Genomic DNA, 15,648 nt, shown 5'->3' with positions numbered 1-15,648 from the left:
ACACCACACTCTCGGGCTGGCAGCGAGGGCTAAAAATAAAGACGGACCTTCTAACCACAAGACCCAATGCAGTCACAGGGGACAGGGAAACAGACATGATACAAAGGGCTCAGTTGGCATGGGCCCAGGGAGAGGATAGGGGGCCCAAATTCGGGTCCTCATTACATTGTGTATTGTGTGGGGGGGAGCCCTATCAGATTACTTTTCCTGGGGCCAGCCAAAAAAGTAAATGGCCAGGCCCTGCAGGGGAACAGGCAGTGCAGTCCAGTCCAGTGCAGTGTTGGACAAAAACTAAAATGGGTGTCACCTTCACCATCGCTGACAGCTATGACCGGACCCGGGTCAAAGTAATGTAAAATGGAACCCTCCCCGTCCCCAATGTAACGGGGACCCAATTCTGCCCCTCCTCCACTGGGCCCTGGGACAAGTGACTTGTTTGCCCTTGCCTTTCAGCTTCCCTGACCTTCACAATAACACAGAGCAGAGCACAGAGCACAACAACAGGCCTACTACGGTACTTCACAGGCAGATGAGCACGAGGGAGAAAGTATCCCGTGTGGGAAATACGTGGCCTTCTCCTTCAGAGTTTTGGGATATCAGAACCCGGAGTGTTACATTTGGACCTTGGCCAGTTCCTGTGTGTGTGTGTGTGTGTGTGTGTGTGTGTATGTACATTACATGCATGCACACGCATGTGTGTGTACTGAGTGAGGTACCAGGTTTATTGTCATACAAGAAAGGGTATGACCACAATGACCATTTGAAGAAAAAGAGAGCACTTTTGCACACCTCAGTAACTGAACAGGTGTGCTGGATATGATCCCAGTATAAAGGTGCCATTCGAAAATAAGAAATCCCGCACACTGTCTTGAACTACAATTTTAGTTATTTCATGTCGAGTTGTTGTGGGGCAACTTCCCAGCAACTTCCATGGAAAAGCTGCTGACTGTGCATCTCAGAAAGAGCCAAGATATGAGTCACACCACGCATTACTGAACTCAACTTGGCCAGAACTGAACTTGTTTGACCAGGGTGGGGGAGGCAGGCGTGATGTAGGTTAATTGTTGGTGCTTAACTAAGAGCTGTGGGACAAAAAAAGGCTTTGGGTAAGTCTACCATACTGATGCTTTCCCTTTCTCCTTTTCACAAACTCTCTCTCACACACACACACGCACACGTACACGCACACCTTATTTCATACAGCTTTTCTTTATTTAGAGCACTTCAGGAATGGCAAAGGCAATGATGTCTAAAATACTTTTAGACAGTGCTAAAATAATTTATTGTGTTTAAGATATTTTAAGATATCCTTCAGCAAGAAAGAAGCAACCGCATCTCACACTCACAAGACTGGGAAAAATAGCAAGCAAACAGACACATAATAATAATAAAAACATAAACAGAGTTGAAGCATTCCAAGAAACCCAATGGCCACAGGGGGTAAATATGACCAAAATTCTGGCAACGGTGCGGGAAGACTTGGCATTGTCTCTTGCAGTAACAACATGGGTGCCAATGTTCTCAACAAGTCATTTGTCCTCTGGCATGTTGCTGGACGGCAAAAACAGCCATTTAGGAGAACTAATTGGAACAAATGGCTAGTCTTTGGCATGGAAACACTTGGTTAGGTCTGTTGCCCTTTTCACATCTCGGAAGCTGTTTCACGCAGAAGCTTTCACTTTCAGAAGCTTGCTTACAATGGCAAACTAATGACCATACTTTCAAGGTCAGAGAAAAAAAAAGAGGTCGAAACGACAGAAAGTGAATCTGAAGCCAATGAAGGGCCTCAGGGGTTGATGTGTCAGCCATAAAAAATATTAATTCTTCTGTCCAGACAGTTATTAGCACCTAGCCATTGTAATTACGGTATTGAAGAATGACCCATTTGTGTGCTTTGCCTTTTCAATGGACATAATAAAACTCTCTTCAAGTCTTTCAACACCCCTTCAACAGCCCCAAAAACAAATAAACACAAAACATATTCACTTAAAATGTTCCCTTGCAAATATGTGTCATGCATTGCATATTAAAAAATATATTATCTTTATTATACCTCTCTTTAAATATTTGGCAATTGTTTTCTTCGAAATGAAACCTGGGCCACACAGCGCTGCGGCTCATAGCCGTGTGGCATGCAGTCCTTCACAGTAAAGAGGGAGGAGGCCACTAGAGCCACAGGGTGATGACGAGTTGACGACTGTCTCTATTCCGTCTGGTGTGCGAGTCTTTGTCATGTTCTCCTCAATGTCCTGTACCTTTGATGATCAAAGTGTGTACTCTGCAGGGTTTTTTTCCCACTGGGCCTGTATGTGCCATATGAATACGTGTTGATCTCTCCATTCATTTCATTAAAAGTAGAGTATGCAAGTAGTCGTTCATTTTCAAAATACATGCTGCCCATTCACAAACTAGAACTTTTCCTGAATATTTACTAAGTAATAAACAACAATTTTCTGGTCTGAATTAAGTAGTACAAGTTTTGCAGCCAAAGATGTCTGTTTTCTGGTCATTCAAGATGGCAGACGTGGGGAGGATACACCATTTGTGTATGAAAAGTGTAAATTCCTAAGTCATAATGAATATTTAGAAATGGGTGGTGGCGGTAATCATGCTTTAATTTCCTCCGGTATTCCTTCATTTTCTCCGGGATTAATACATGCTACTCTACTCTACATGAAAAAAGATAACACTTGTGAATGGGTAACAGCATCGACTCCGTAAACGTAAATGAACAACAAAAAATTAAATTACATACTCAACCTTTAAATCATACATCTACTCTACTGTCTGTACATCCTTCAGAAGCCTCTGTTTGTTCGTGCTATAGTATCCAGGACCCCGTTTCCCGAAAGCATCGTTGCTAACCAGTTAGCAACTTACTAGGTTTCCAATGGGAAATTGCATTGCAACGAAGTAAGTTGCTAACTTAGTTAGCAACGATGTTGTCGAGAAACGCACTCCAGCACAGTGTTATCGGGCCAGCAGTTCTGGGGCCGTGAAGGAGAAGTCTTTAAAGTCCAGGTTGCCCAGGAAAGGGCCATCCTCGATGGGCGTCAGAGTGGGCTCCTCCTGGGTGAAGTCCGGGTCAAAGTTACTCACGTCCTCCAGTGATTTCTGTCACAAAGCAAACAGAGAGGAGAATGGAGGTGCTAAATTGTACTGGCCAGTAATACAACCCTTAGACATGTACACAAGCACCCTTGGTGTCATGCGCACATGCACACATGTCATTATATAATTAGAGATTTTTCGGTATTTAATAATAATTTGTATATAAATAATAAATATTTGTAAAATACAAAAAAAATACATGTTTTTTTTTACTTGACAATATGAAGACTGAATCTGACATTTGGAAAATAGGACAGCATAAAAATGTAATATATATTCATATACATTCATTTACTCAGAGGGAAATTAAGTTATCTGTTGACTTTTTATGTTGTATGAAAAGTTAGAGGAATTGACAAATAAAGCCCATGGACTTAAATGTCTCTAATTATAGAATGACCCACACGCGTGTGCACACACACATACAGTTAGGGCCATAAATATTTGGACATCTGCACAATTTTCATGTTTTTGGTGCTGTACATCATCCCAATGGATTTGAAATGAAACAAACGAGATGTACATTAACAGCAGACTTTCAGCTTTAATATGGGGGTGTTTGCGTCCAAATCGAGTGAACTGTGATGGAATTATGACATTTTCTATCAGTGCCACCCCATTTTTAAGGGACCAAAAGTAATTGGACAGTCTAGTATTTATACATCAAACTTTCAATTTTTAATTATTTGGTTGCAAATACTTTCCAGTCAGTTACAGCCTGTCATTTGCAATCCATAGACATCAATAGACACTGGGTTTTATCCCTGGTGATGCTATGGTTAGCTCTCTATTGCAACAGTCTTCAGTTCCTGCTTATTCTTAGGGTATTTCCCTTCAGTTTTGCCTCCAGCAAGTGAAATGCTTGCTCAACCGTACTCAGGTGAGGTGAATGACTGGGCCATTGAATAAAATTCCACTTTTGGGGTGTAGAAATGGCTAGTGGCTTTCAGATGAAGCTTTGGGTCATTGTCCATCTGCAATGTGAAGCATTGTCCAATGAGTTCAGAACCATTAGGTTTAATATGACATGATAATATAGCCTGAAAATCTTCAGAATTCATCCTGTGGCTTTTGTCGGTAGTCCTCATCATCAATAAATACAAGGGGATAATCGTATTGACAGATATGCATGCCCACACCATGACACTACCACCACCATGATTCACTGATTGGGTGGTATGCTTTGAATCATGAGCAGTTCCTTCCCTTCTCTATACTCATTTCTTCCCATTACCCTTGTACAAGATGATTTTGTCTCCTCTGTCCATAGGATGTAGCTCAAGACCTATACAGTCTTTTTAAGACATTGTTTGGCAAAGCCAAATCTGGTATTGCTATTTCTGATGCAATCACTAATTTACATCTTTTAGTGAACCCTCTGTATTTCCTATGGTGAAGTGCTCCTCAATGTTCTTGATCTTTTTCTTGATTGTTGCCTTGGACATGTCTCCACCGTTCACCTGGACACTGTTCTACATCTGGCCAACTGTTGGGAGATGGGTTTTTGTTCACCAGATAGAGAATATTGTCTGTCATCCACAGCATTTGTCTTCCATGTCTGCCAGGTAATTTGGTGTTGCTCTGGTATTTCTTTTTTCCAACATTCTGAACTCTTGAATTAATCATATTCAATGTTTCCCCATCTCTCAAATGGTTTTGTTTTGATTTTTTTCCACCTTATGATGGCTTGCATCACTGATGGTGACAGATGGACTTTGGGTCTCATGGACATTCCGTAAAAATATATGGAAATGCAAATGGAACACTTCAAATGAACTCTAAGACCTTGTATTGGCATCTTGGTGATGGTGTAGTATGGGAATAACACACATCTGACTGGAAAATAGCTGAGAAGCCTACTGTCCAATTACTTTTGATCCCTTGAAAAGTGGGCAACACACACAAAAAACGTTGCTATTTCATTCCTGTTTATGCGATATGGATTTTAACACCCTCACATTAACGCTAAGAGTCTACAGTTAATGCACAGCTTGTTTGTTTCATTTCAAATCCATTGTGGTGGGGTATAGGGTGGAAAAGGATGATAATTGTGTTGCTGTCCAAATATTTCTGGCCCTAACTGTAAATGCACACACACACACACACACACACACACACACACACACACACACACACACACACACACACACACACACACACACACACACACACACACACACACACACACACACACACACACACACACACATACACACACATACACACACACAGTATTGAACTCACTATTTTGGGTTTGAATGGCGGCTCGATGCCTCGTTTCTTCAGGCTGTTCCAGTCGAGGCCGGAGAAGAAGGCGTGTGACATGATGGCGTCCTCGCCACCCTCCCTCTCCACGCAGCCCAACCTGTACTCAGGGTCTTTGGTCAGGAGCTGCACACACACACGCACGCACGCACGCACACACACACACACACACACACACACACACACACACACGCACACACGCACACACGCGCACACACACACATGTATATGTAAACTCACACAGAGTACACGGGACTCATGACGCCCTTTCGGTACTTACCGCTTACGTCATACGACCCTAACCCTAAACCTAACCCTAACCTTAACCCTAAACCTAACCCCTACACTAACCCTAACCTTAACCCTAACCCTATCCTTAAATCGCTTGTTTGAAATGTTTGATTACCATGTGACGTACCCCGTAAGTACGAGGGCGTCAAACTAGTGGGTCCCCAGAGTACACGGACACACAAGGATGCACGAGCACATACGTGCGCACACACACACGACGGACATGCATGCACGCACGCACACCCAAACATATTTCATTTACGACACGAGTGTTAGAATGCATGGTATGCCCCATATGCCCGCCAAACTGTCAGAATATGGCCAAGTCACAGCCCCCTGCCTACAGCCTACCCATTGAGGACTTGTAAGAAAGCAAAAGGAACAGACAGATTATGACAAGATGTATGGCTTAAAAACGCATATGTGTATGGTTTAAAAATGATCATGTCACAAACTGAGTGGGTACCGTACTTAATTGGGGTTGTGACGTAAGACCAACCACAGAATCCCAGCCTGCCAATCAAACCTGTCTCGCACTATAGGCTCTTTTCCACTGCCAGTTTCCTGGTAGGCCTACAGCTTGACACAGCGCCACTCGGCCGCCACTTTTTCTTTTTCGATTGAGCCGTGTCGTGCCCAAAAAAGTGGCAGCCGAGTCACGCTGTGTCGAGCTGTAGGCCTACCAGAAAAGCGGCAGTGGAAAAGAGCCTTAAGAGACCCCATTCTATGTTGTGTTACACAACACGGCCCAAGTCCATTTTCCCATACAACATCCCATACAATGGAACGATGCCCCCGCTGGCCTCAGCTCTTTCAGTCCCCTCCCACCCTCAGCCCAATACATTAAATGTAATGAGGACCCAACTCTGCCCCCCTAATTGCCCACCTACCCTGGGCCTGGGTCAACGGACCTTTGCCTGTTGTCTTCCTTGCTCCGAGTCAGGGTCAGTGGGAACAAGTGGGGGCTTGTGTTGGGGTGGCCACTCTATACCTCATTAGGGTCGGCCATTGTTGACCGCTGCTCTAGTGTATGTCCAGTAGAATCTAATGAGGTCAGAGTGACAGTTGTTCAGGGCCTCTGCAATACAAGTTGTGTGTGTGTGTGTGTGTGTGTGTGTGTGTGTGTGTGTGTGTGTGTGTGTGTGTGTGTGTGTGTGTGTGTGTGTGTGTGTGTGTGTGTGTGTGTGTGTGTGTGTGTGTGTGTGTGTGTGTGTATGTGTGTGTGTGTGTGTGTGTGGAGGGCTCTTGCACCAAAATGAGTGAATCAGACCCTGCTGCTTACGCACACACCACAATACTGGCACAAAGTCTAAAAGTTTCATCAACATTAGAATGCAACTAAATCCGCTGCACATATCTTTTTTGTAAAAATTGCATGATGAGGGGCACTAGATCAAAATGTTACAAACTTGCAAATGAAGACAGTGTATAGGAGTTTTTTTGTCTTCTAATTTGAGTGAGAGCATTAACAGTGTGGTACATTTTAAATCCTTGCGCTGCATGTGATGCTCATCGGTAGGCTAACTGCACCCATTATGACCAAATACTAGAGAATGGGTGTGTAGACACATCTTTTGAACTTCAGAAGAAAATGTTTCTCAATACCGGAAAGGCAGGATCTCTGGATCTCCCGAAATGTTATTGTTGTAGGGATGGTTTACCAAACTGTGTGTGTGTGTGTGTGTGTGTGTGTGTGTGTGTGTGTGTGTGTGTGTGTGTGTGTGTGTGTGTGTGTGTGTGTGTGTGTGTGTGTGTGTGTGTGTGTGTGTGTGTGTGTGTGTGTGTGTGTTGAGGGCTCTTGCACCAAAATGAGTGAATCAGACCCTGTTGCTTACGCACACTGTTGCCAGTGCTCGGAAACCACAATATTGGCACAAAGCCTAAAAGTTTTTAAGATTGCTCAACTGAACAATTAAGGCGGACAAATGAATGTCAATCGTCTTTTGTTTTCTTCCCCACACTGTTGGCCCAGAGGCCTCAGCTTCCGCAATTGCCAAGACTGTTTCATCAGCCAAGAAAAGAGGTTAGTTAGTAACTCTTAATTCTACGGCATTGTAGTTTGGCTGATTCTCAACAGCATGCAGAATGTGTGTCGAGTAGGAGTAGCTCTAAAAAATGAAGCACTCCAGTGCAAATCGACAGGGGGTGTGTGTCTATGCATTTGAATGTAATGGAAATGGGGCTCAAGAACGGACCAAGTCTGATGAGATTTGATCAATTCTGCTTGAAGAGGGTCAATAGACCAAAACGTCGCAAGTAAAAAACACTGCAAATGTGAACAGTGTGCAGGAGCTTTCTTGTCTCTACGTTGGTGACCCAGTGGCTCTTCTCCTATGCAACTGGCCAAAGGAGGCATTAAAAGAAATAGATCGCAACATTCTCTAATCAAACGCAAATTGACCATTTTGACGATTTCTTTTTTTTTTATTGGTGCCGCATTGCTCAAAGATCACGGGCCAAGGGACAGGCTAGTTCGCTACACCAGACGGGGCTTCTCAAACAGAGGAGTGAGAAATGACATTATAGGGATATCAGGCATTTTTATGAATTTCACAAGACTTGAAAGATCATTTACCGCGAGTACCATTTATTTACAACGATTGAAGCATATAAGCAATATGGAATCTGCTGATGGAACTGTGGAGCCAAATGTTCTAGCAATGATTTCTGACGAATTCTCCCATTTTGACACATTTTCTGTTGACAGCTTTGGCCGGGCCCAGGACAAAGTGATCTCAAAGGCACCCCCACCCATACATACAATGCAATGCAATGCAATGCAATGCAATGCAACGAGAACCCAAGTCTGCCCTCCACAACCCCATCTCCCTGGGTTCAGGCCAGGACAAACCCCCCGTGGGCTTCCCTGCCCAATGGCACATGTTCACAATCCTGCATTCGTTGTTCTGCAAACAGCTTACAGCTTTGCTACAATCCTACGAGTACTGCCTGTCTGCCTGCAACAGCTTGACTCTGTGGTGTGTGGTGTATCATGGTGTGGTGACTCGGCTTAGCTCCGCTCAGCTCAGCTTTTCCTGAGTCAGTCTGGTCTGGTGCGTTGTCCTCCTGTGGCACCGCATGGCGGGCCTCGTGCCCGAGCGTCTAACCTCACATGCACATGACGGAGCCAGCGAGCGGAGTCAGTGGGTTCGCGATGGCAACACAAGCCAGCCTTTCAGTCATCATGCCAGCCTCAGTTGCCCTGCCTGCTGCTCTCACTCTCTCGCCGGATCACTCGCACTCTCACTCCAACACTGGCTCTCTTCTCCACTCACATTCTCTCCTCTCTTCATGTGCTCTCGCACTCTCTCTCTCTCTCTCTACCTGATTCTCTCTTCTTCATGCTCCCTCTCTCTCGCTCTCTACCCGATTCTCTCTTCTATATGCTCCCTCTCTCTTATTCTACCTGATTAACAGTCATATTTTCATTTAATCTCTTATTACTCAATTTTCACTCACTCCCTCAGTGTCTTATTCGCTCTCTCTCTCTTTCTTTCTCTCTCTCTCTCTGTCTCTCTCTCAGCTATCTTGTTTCTCCCTCTCCTTCTCTCTTTCACACTCTCGTTTGCTCTGCCTGCCTGCCAAATACTCTTCCTATTTGCCTGTTACCACCACCTCTTTTCCCTATCCTCTATCCTTCCCTCTCTTTTTCCTCACTCTCCCTCTCTTCTTTAAACTCAATGCCCTCTTCATTCACTTCTCACTCATTCATTTGCACCTTCTTTATTTCCTTTTGCCTGACACATTGTCTTTCATCTCCTTCAATCTCTCAACGAGCTACACTATAGTTTCCTACCCCACTGTGCTACATACATACACTCCCTCAACACATTCACAATTGATTCGGTAACACTTTATAATAATGGATGCAAAAAAGCATTATAAAGACTTAATAAATAATTAACTATTGATGAACAAAACATTAACAAATGTTTGTAAATGACTAGGAAATGTTAACAAATGTTTGTAAATGACTAGGAAATGTTATGTTAATATTTTATATTTATGAAACACTTACAAATTGCTTGTAAATGAATAAAATACTCTGTTATAAGGTATGTAAAATCTTGTATGTATTATTTGTAGATATTTTATAAAGCATTAATAAAACTTAGTTAATGATAAAAACATTTGTTAAGGTTTCGTTCATCATTAGTAAATTATTTACTAAATCTTTACCTTGCATCCATTATTATAAAGTGTTACCATTGATTCCAACAAAATCACATCTGCCATAGTCCTCCCGCTTGTCTAGCCTAAATACCGACATCATACTGTCTTGTCCGCTCCCACACCACTACTACTTATCTCTGATTTCTACTAGGGCAGCACAGTTTAAAAAAAAATTATACGTGATAACAGCATGCAATACCTCGATAATGATATTTAAACGATATTTTGGAAATATAGCCGAGTGTTTTTCTTGTCACTAATTTGTCGGTCTCTGTGGGGGGCGTGGCTTTGGTCATGGCGGGCTTCTTGCGCATTTGTTGATATTCAGCTAGTGATTGGACTGCACAGAAATATTTCATTTGTTAGCGATAATTACATCATTTTCACGATACACATATCGCCATTCTTGATATCGTGATTTCGATACATTTTCGATATATTATGCAGCCCTAATTTCTACTATACCCTGTTGGCATCCATACTCCTGCCCTGCCTTCTTCACCCCCGCCACCCCCCTCCACCATCCCCACTCATCTCTTTTGCCTTCCCCTCTCTCACTTCACTTGATACTTTCGCATGACTCCCCTCCCCCCCCAGCTCAGTAAACTGAGGGCTGTGTCACATCATCAGTATAGTCCTGTCCTGATGGTGACAGGCTGTTGGACAGGGAGGTCACTCAGAGGCCATCCCATCTCATCATATCACATATCATATCATATCATTACATCTCTGTTACAGCTCTGCAGCTAAAAAACAACCGAGCAATGCCGAGCAGGCGCACGGTGCAGAGCAGTCCTAGCTCACACTGACAAAAAAAAATGAAATGTCAACAAGCTCGTTTTTCTAGTTTCAAGGAAAAAGCATCTGGTCAATTTTAATTGAAGAGAATAAAATTCTAATTCTAATAACTAGTACTTTTGAATGAGAACTTCTAAACTATTTAGATTTGTTTTCAGACATTTGTCCATTGGGTAAGTATTATTTTGTCTTGCTACAGTTCACTAGTACAGAAGTCCAAGCTATTGGGTGATTTACTTCAATTTAGATTGAAAAGATGTTTTCACTTGAAACTGTAAAACTAATCTTGCTAAGATTTCATGTTTTGGCAGTGCATGAGGTAGAGTCTGTCATAGCAGAGCCCAGGCCTGTCGACAGGGGGACAAACGGATCAGTTGTCCCGGGCCCAGGGTAAAGGGGGGGGGGGGTTGCCTATTACACTGTGTGTATTGACAAGGGGGGCGCTTTGTGATGATTTTGTCCCAGGCCTGGTCAACGCTGTCAGCGGCCCTACATGAGGCTGTGTCTGGCGTAGTGGAGAGGTTACATAAGATGACATAACATAGAACAGCTGATGTCTCGCTCCATGGCTGTAGTGCATCGTACATACTGTGCCAATGGAGAGACTGGGCATCAATGCAGCTTTGTCGATTTGCTTGCAAGCTAGCTGGTTGCTGACAAGTTTCTTTTGTGAAATTGGAGGCTGTGATTCCCATGAACATTTAAAATTGTTTTATTTTTTTGTAAACTGTGGAATTTTATTTTTTACTTTTATTTCCCCTCGTCACCTTTTATGTTACCACTTATATGCACAAGAGAACAGAAAAGAAAATGTTTGCAAACTGAAACTATAATTGAACAGAAGAATATGATGACTTGAATAAACTTGCAATTAAGTAAAAAAAACAAAGAACATTAAAAAAATGTGAAGAAGTATCAAAACAGCACTCATCATGATTGATGATGGTTGAACTGATGATTGATGACGGTCATCACTGAGAGAATTTTTGAAACTCAAGAATTTCTGTGGAACACAATAAATGTGTGTGATAAATCTGGCTTGATACAGTCCTGTAAAAAGCTGCATTCTTCTGGTAAACCTTGAGATTCTTCAACGTCTTTCCCATGGCAATGTTGCAAGACAAGGAATCACAAAACTTCCCTCTCCTAATTCTATACTGTAGATTTAAAATGCTTTAATTTGTGCAACAGAGCACATTGCATGCCATAATACAGCCCCATTATGGATGTAACTGTAACCCACAAGGCTGTTGATTGACAGAAGCATCATTAAAATCCTGTAAATTACTACTTGAACAGGAAATACATGCATGCATGTATGCCCGCATGAGCGTGCGCAAACACACTAATGAGAAAGTGAAAACCTTGACTTCCCGCATGCTTCTCAGTTAAGCAGAGTGGAAAATAAGAAACATGGAAAATACGTAATGTGTTGGAGTAGGTATAATATAAAAGTGTGGTTTGTGCAGCGTCCTTGTGTGCACTGTGTGTGTGTGTGTGTGTGTGTGTGTGTGTGTGTGTGTGTGTGTGTGTGTGTGTGTGTGTGTGTGTGTGTGTGTGTGTGTGTGTGTGTGTGTGTGTGTGTGTGTGTGTGTGTGAAGTGCATGTATTCTGCTGTGTCCATGTGTGTGTGTCTGGCCATCTCCAAATTGCACAGTTAAGCTGATGAAGTGAAGACAGAGCATCTCAACTAATTCATGTTCTGACCTTGCTACAGGGTGGCGCTAATTACAGTCTGATGATTGAGTACAGAGCAGGAAGCAGAGCACTGAACACACTACAGGGCATTGATTAGCCAGCTAAATGAAGTCGGCCCATCCCTCCGTTCATCCAGTGGAAGGTGCTCCCTCTTTCTCTTTCTGTCTCTCTCTCTCACACACATCCATCCATCCATCCATCCATCCATCCATCCATCCATCCATCCATCCATCCATCCAGTGGAATGCGTGTTCTCTCTCTTTCTCTCTCTCTCTCTCTCTCTCTCTCTCTCTCTCTCTCTCTATCTCTATCTCACACACACACACACACCCATCCATCCATCCATCCATCCATCCATCCATCCATCCATCCATCCATCGGAAAATGTTCTCTCTGTCTCTCTGTCTCTCTCTCTCTCTCACACACACACATCCATCCATACATCCATCCATCCATCCATCCAGTGGAATGTGTGCTCTCTCTCTCTCTCTCTAACACCCACCCACCCATCCATCCATCCATCCATCCATCCCTGTGTAGTGTGTTGGGTTACTCACTCCTTTGAGTATGTCCTCTGCCTCGCTGCTGAGCCAGGACGAGTAGACCACCGTGTCCCGGCGGATGCACTCGAACAGCTCGTCCTCCGTCTCGGCCTCGAACGGAGCGTGCCCAGACAGCATCTCGTACAGCAGCACGCCCAGTGCCCACCAGTCCACCGAGTGGCCGTACGCCTTCTCCTCGATGATCTGGACAAGGACACACAGGGATCTCAATTAACCCATTGACGCCTAAGGCACCTGCAAAAAAGAAAAGCTGCCCTCAGCCTATAAAAACCTAAATATCTCAATATCTCAGCCTCTGAAGCATATAAAAACATGCAATAAGTTGCATTTGAACGCTAAGACCCTGATCTTTCATTAGAATGTGTTCATTCATCTCAAACAAACAAAGTTGTCTTACATCTCATGAGCCTGAGTGTTGTGTAATGCAGCTCCAGGCACCAGGGCCAATGTTGCGCAACGCAACATCCAGCATCAATGGGTTAAGACGTCAAACCGGCCAAATGCTGGTAAAACTTCCTTTTTTGCTGGTAGACTTGGGTTTGTACTAGCCACTTTGAGCCATAAAGTGAGTGTGTGTTTGGTTAGTAAGATTAACCCTGAACACACACAAATGTAAACGCACAGGCACACACGCATAAATACACAGGCATGCTCATCGACAACAGGCATCCTCACACGCACACACATGCACACACACACACACACAAGTAGACACACACATACAGACAGACAAACAGACACACAAACACACGCACACACACACAGACACACTCACACGCACTCACACACACACACACACACACACACACACACACACACAAACACACGCACACACACACAGACACACTCACACGCACTCACACACACACACACACACACAATCCAGGTTTGCTGACCTCTGGAGCAATGTAGTCGGGCGTGCCACAGAAGGTGGTGGTGAGGTCTCCTCTGAAGACGTTCTCCTTGCACATGCCAAAGTCGGCCAGCTTGCAGTGGCCATCTTTATCCAGCAGCACGTTGTCCAGTTTCAGGTCCCTGTGGACACACACACACACACACACACACACACACACACACACACACACACACACACACACACACACACACACACACACACACACACACACACACACACACACACACACACACACACACACACACACACACACACACACACACACACACACACACACACACATGTAGATAAGTACACATGTACACACACACACATGTAGATAAGTACACATGTACACACACACACATGCAGATAAGTACACATGTACACACACGGACATATGCACATGCGTGCACACACACGTACACGTACACAGACATGTACACGGACACGCACACACATGCAGATACGCACACACAAACACACACGTACATATGGACATGGATACACACACACACACACACACACACACACACACACACACACACACACACACACACACACACACACACACACACACACACACACACACACACACACACACACACACACACACACACACGGATATACACACACACACATGGGTATACACACACACACACACACACACACACACGCAAACAAACACACACGCATGCACGCATACACACACACACACACACACGCACACACACACATTAGATGACGCATGGACACATGAACACATGCACCAGCCACACCCAGGTGAGAGGATGTTGACGTAACAAAGCCACAGACTGATACACACTGGTACACCTTTTTTGCCAGTAAATTACTGGAACAGGAGCAGAACAGTGCCATATTGTATGGCAGCTGTATGTGTGTGTGTGTGTGTGTGTGTGTGTGTGTGTGTGTGTGTGTGTGTGTGTGTGTGTGTGTGTGTGTGTGTGTGTGTGTGTGTGTGTGTGTGTGTGTGTGTGTGTGTGTGTGTGTGTGTGTGTGTGTTTTTGTGTGTGTGTGTGTGTGTGAGGCACCTGCAAAAAATGTCTGCTGAATGCCTAAGCCCTTTTTGGGAAAAGGTGCCCTCAGCCTATAAAAACCCAAATACCTCAGCCTCCGAAGCACATAAAAACATGAAATAAGTTGCATCTAAAAGCTACCCTGTAGGACCCTCGTCTTGCATAAAAATGTGTTAATTCAGGTCTTACATAACCACATTTTTAATGAAAAAACTCCTGAATTTCGTTGTGTGCAGTGTGCAGTGATCACTTGTGTGCAGGGTGCCGTGTCACAATGACAATGGGAGTTGGAGTTTCCCAAATGCTGGGCTGTCACTTTCACAAGCTAGAGAACAATCTCATTGGGCTATGCCCAGGGCTATAGCCAAAACAGCAATTACTGTATGTCATTTCGTGACTCAGATACCCTGCACGTGAATCTATACATCAGGGGTGCATTTCTCAAAAGGGAAGTTGTTAGCCTGTGAGCAACTTCGGTAGTTGCCAATGAGAAAATGCCTTGAACGCAACAATGTAGCTAATGTAGTAAGCAACTTTGGTTTCGAGAAATTCACCCCAGATTAGGTAACACAGCTGCAAAAGGAGATACCGCAGCACTGACAAACATTTGACTTGCTCTAGACCAGTGGTTCTCAACCGTTTTTGAACAAACACCCCCTTGACCTTATCACAAGCCTTCCAATGCCCCCTTGACCTGATCATAAGCCTGCCAACGACCCCTTAGTATTGAAAAATAAAATAGACTAATGCCCCCTCTGGGAACTTAGCCTCGCCCCCACTCAGCTGCATCCTTGTCAACACCCCCCTAGGGCTCCCT

At 44.0% G+C, this 15,648-nt stretch overlaps 1 protein-coding gene across 2 annotated transcripts in view; it reads right to left on the bottom strand.

Moving 5' to 3' along the window:
• Nucleotides 1-1,196: 1,196 nt before the first annotated feature.
• The window catches only part of prkchb (protein kinase C, eta, b), a 56,221-nt gene continuing 41,769 nt past the window's right edge, over nt 1,197-15,648 (bottom strand). For both annotated transcript variants that reach the window (XM_063223570.1, XM_063223571.1), the window contains 4 exons: nt 13,796-13,934; nt 12,894-13,082; nt 5,356-5,502; nt 1,197-3,114 (listed from right to left, as the gene is read on the bottom strand). In XM_063223570.1, coding sequence (XP_063079640.1) covers nt 2,971-3,114; nt 5,356-5,502; nt 12,894-13,082; nt 13,796-13,934 — 619 coding nt within the window. In that variant the 3' untranslated portion in view covers nt 1,197-2,970. The remainder of the gene's footprint in view (nt 3,115-5,355; nt 5,503-12,893; nt 13,083-13,795; nt 13,935-15,648) is intronic.

Source organism: Engraulis encrasicolus, chromosome 18 (assembly GCF_034702125.1).
Source record: "Engraulis encrasicolus isolate BLACKSEA-1 chromosome 18, IST_EnEncr_1.0, whole genome shotgun sequence".
NCBI classification, from domain to species: domain Eukaryota; kingdom Metazoa; phylum Chordata; class Actinopteri; order Clupeiformes; family Engraulidae; genus Engraulis; species Engraulis encrasicolus.
The sequence above is the reverse complement of the archived record's forward strand: the minus strand, read 5'-3'. Positions and strand labels throughout refer to the sequence as shown.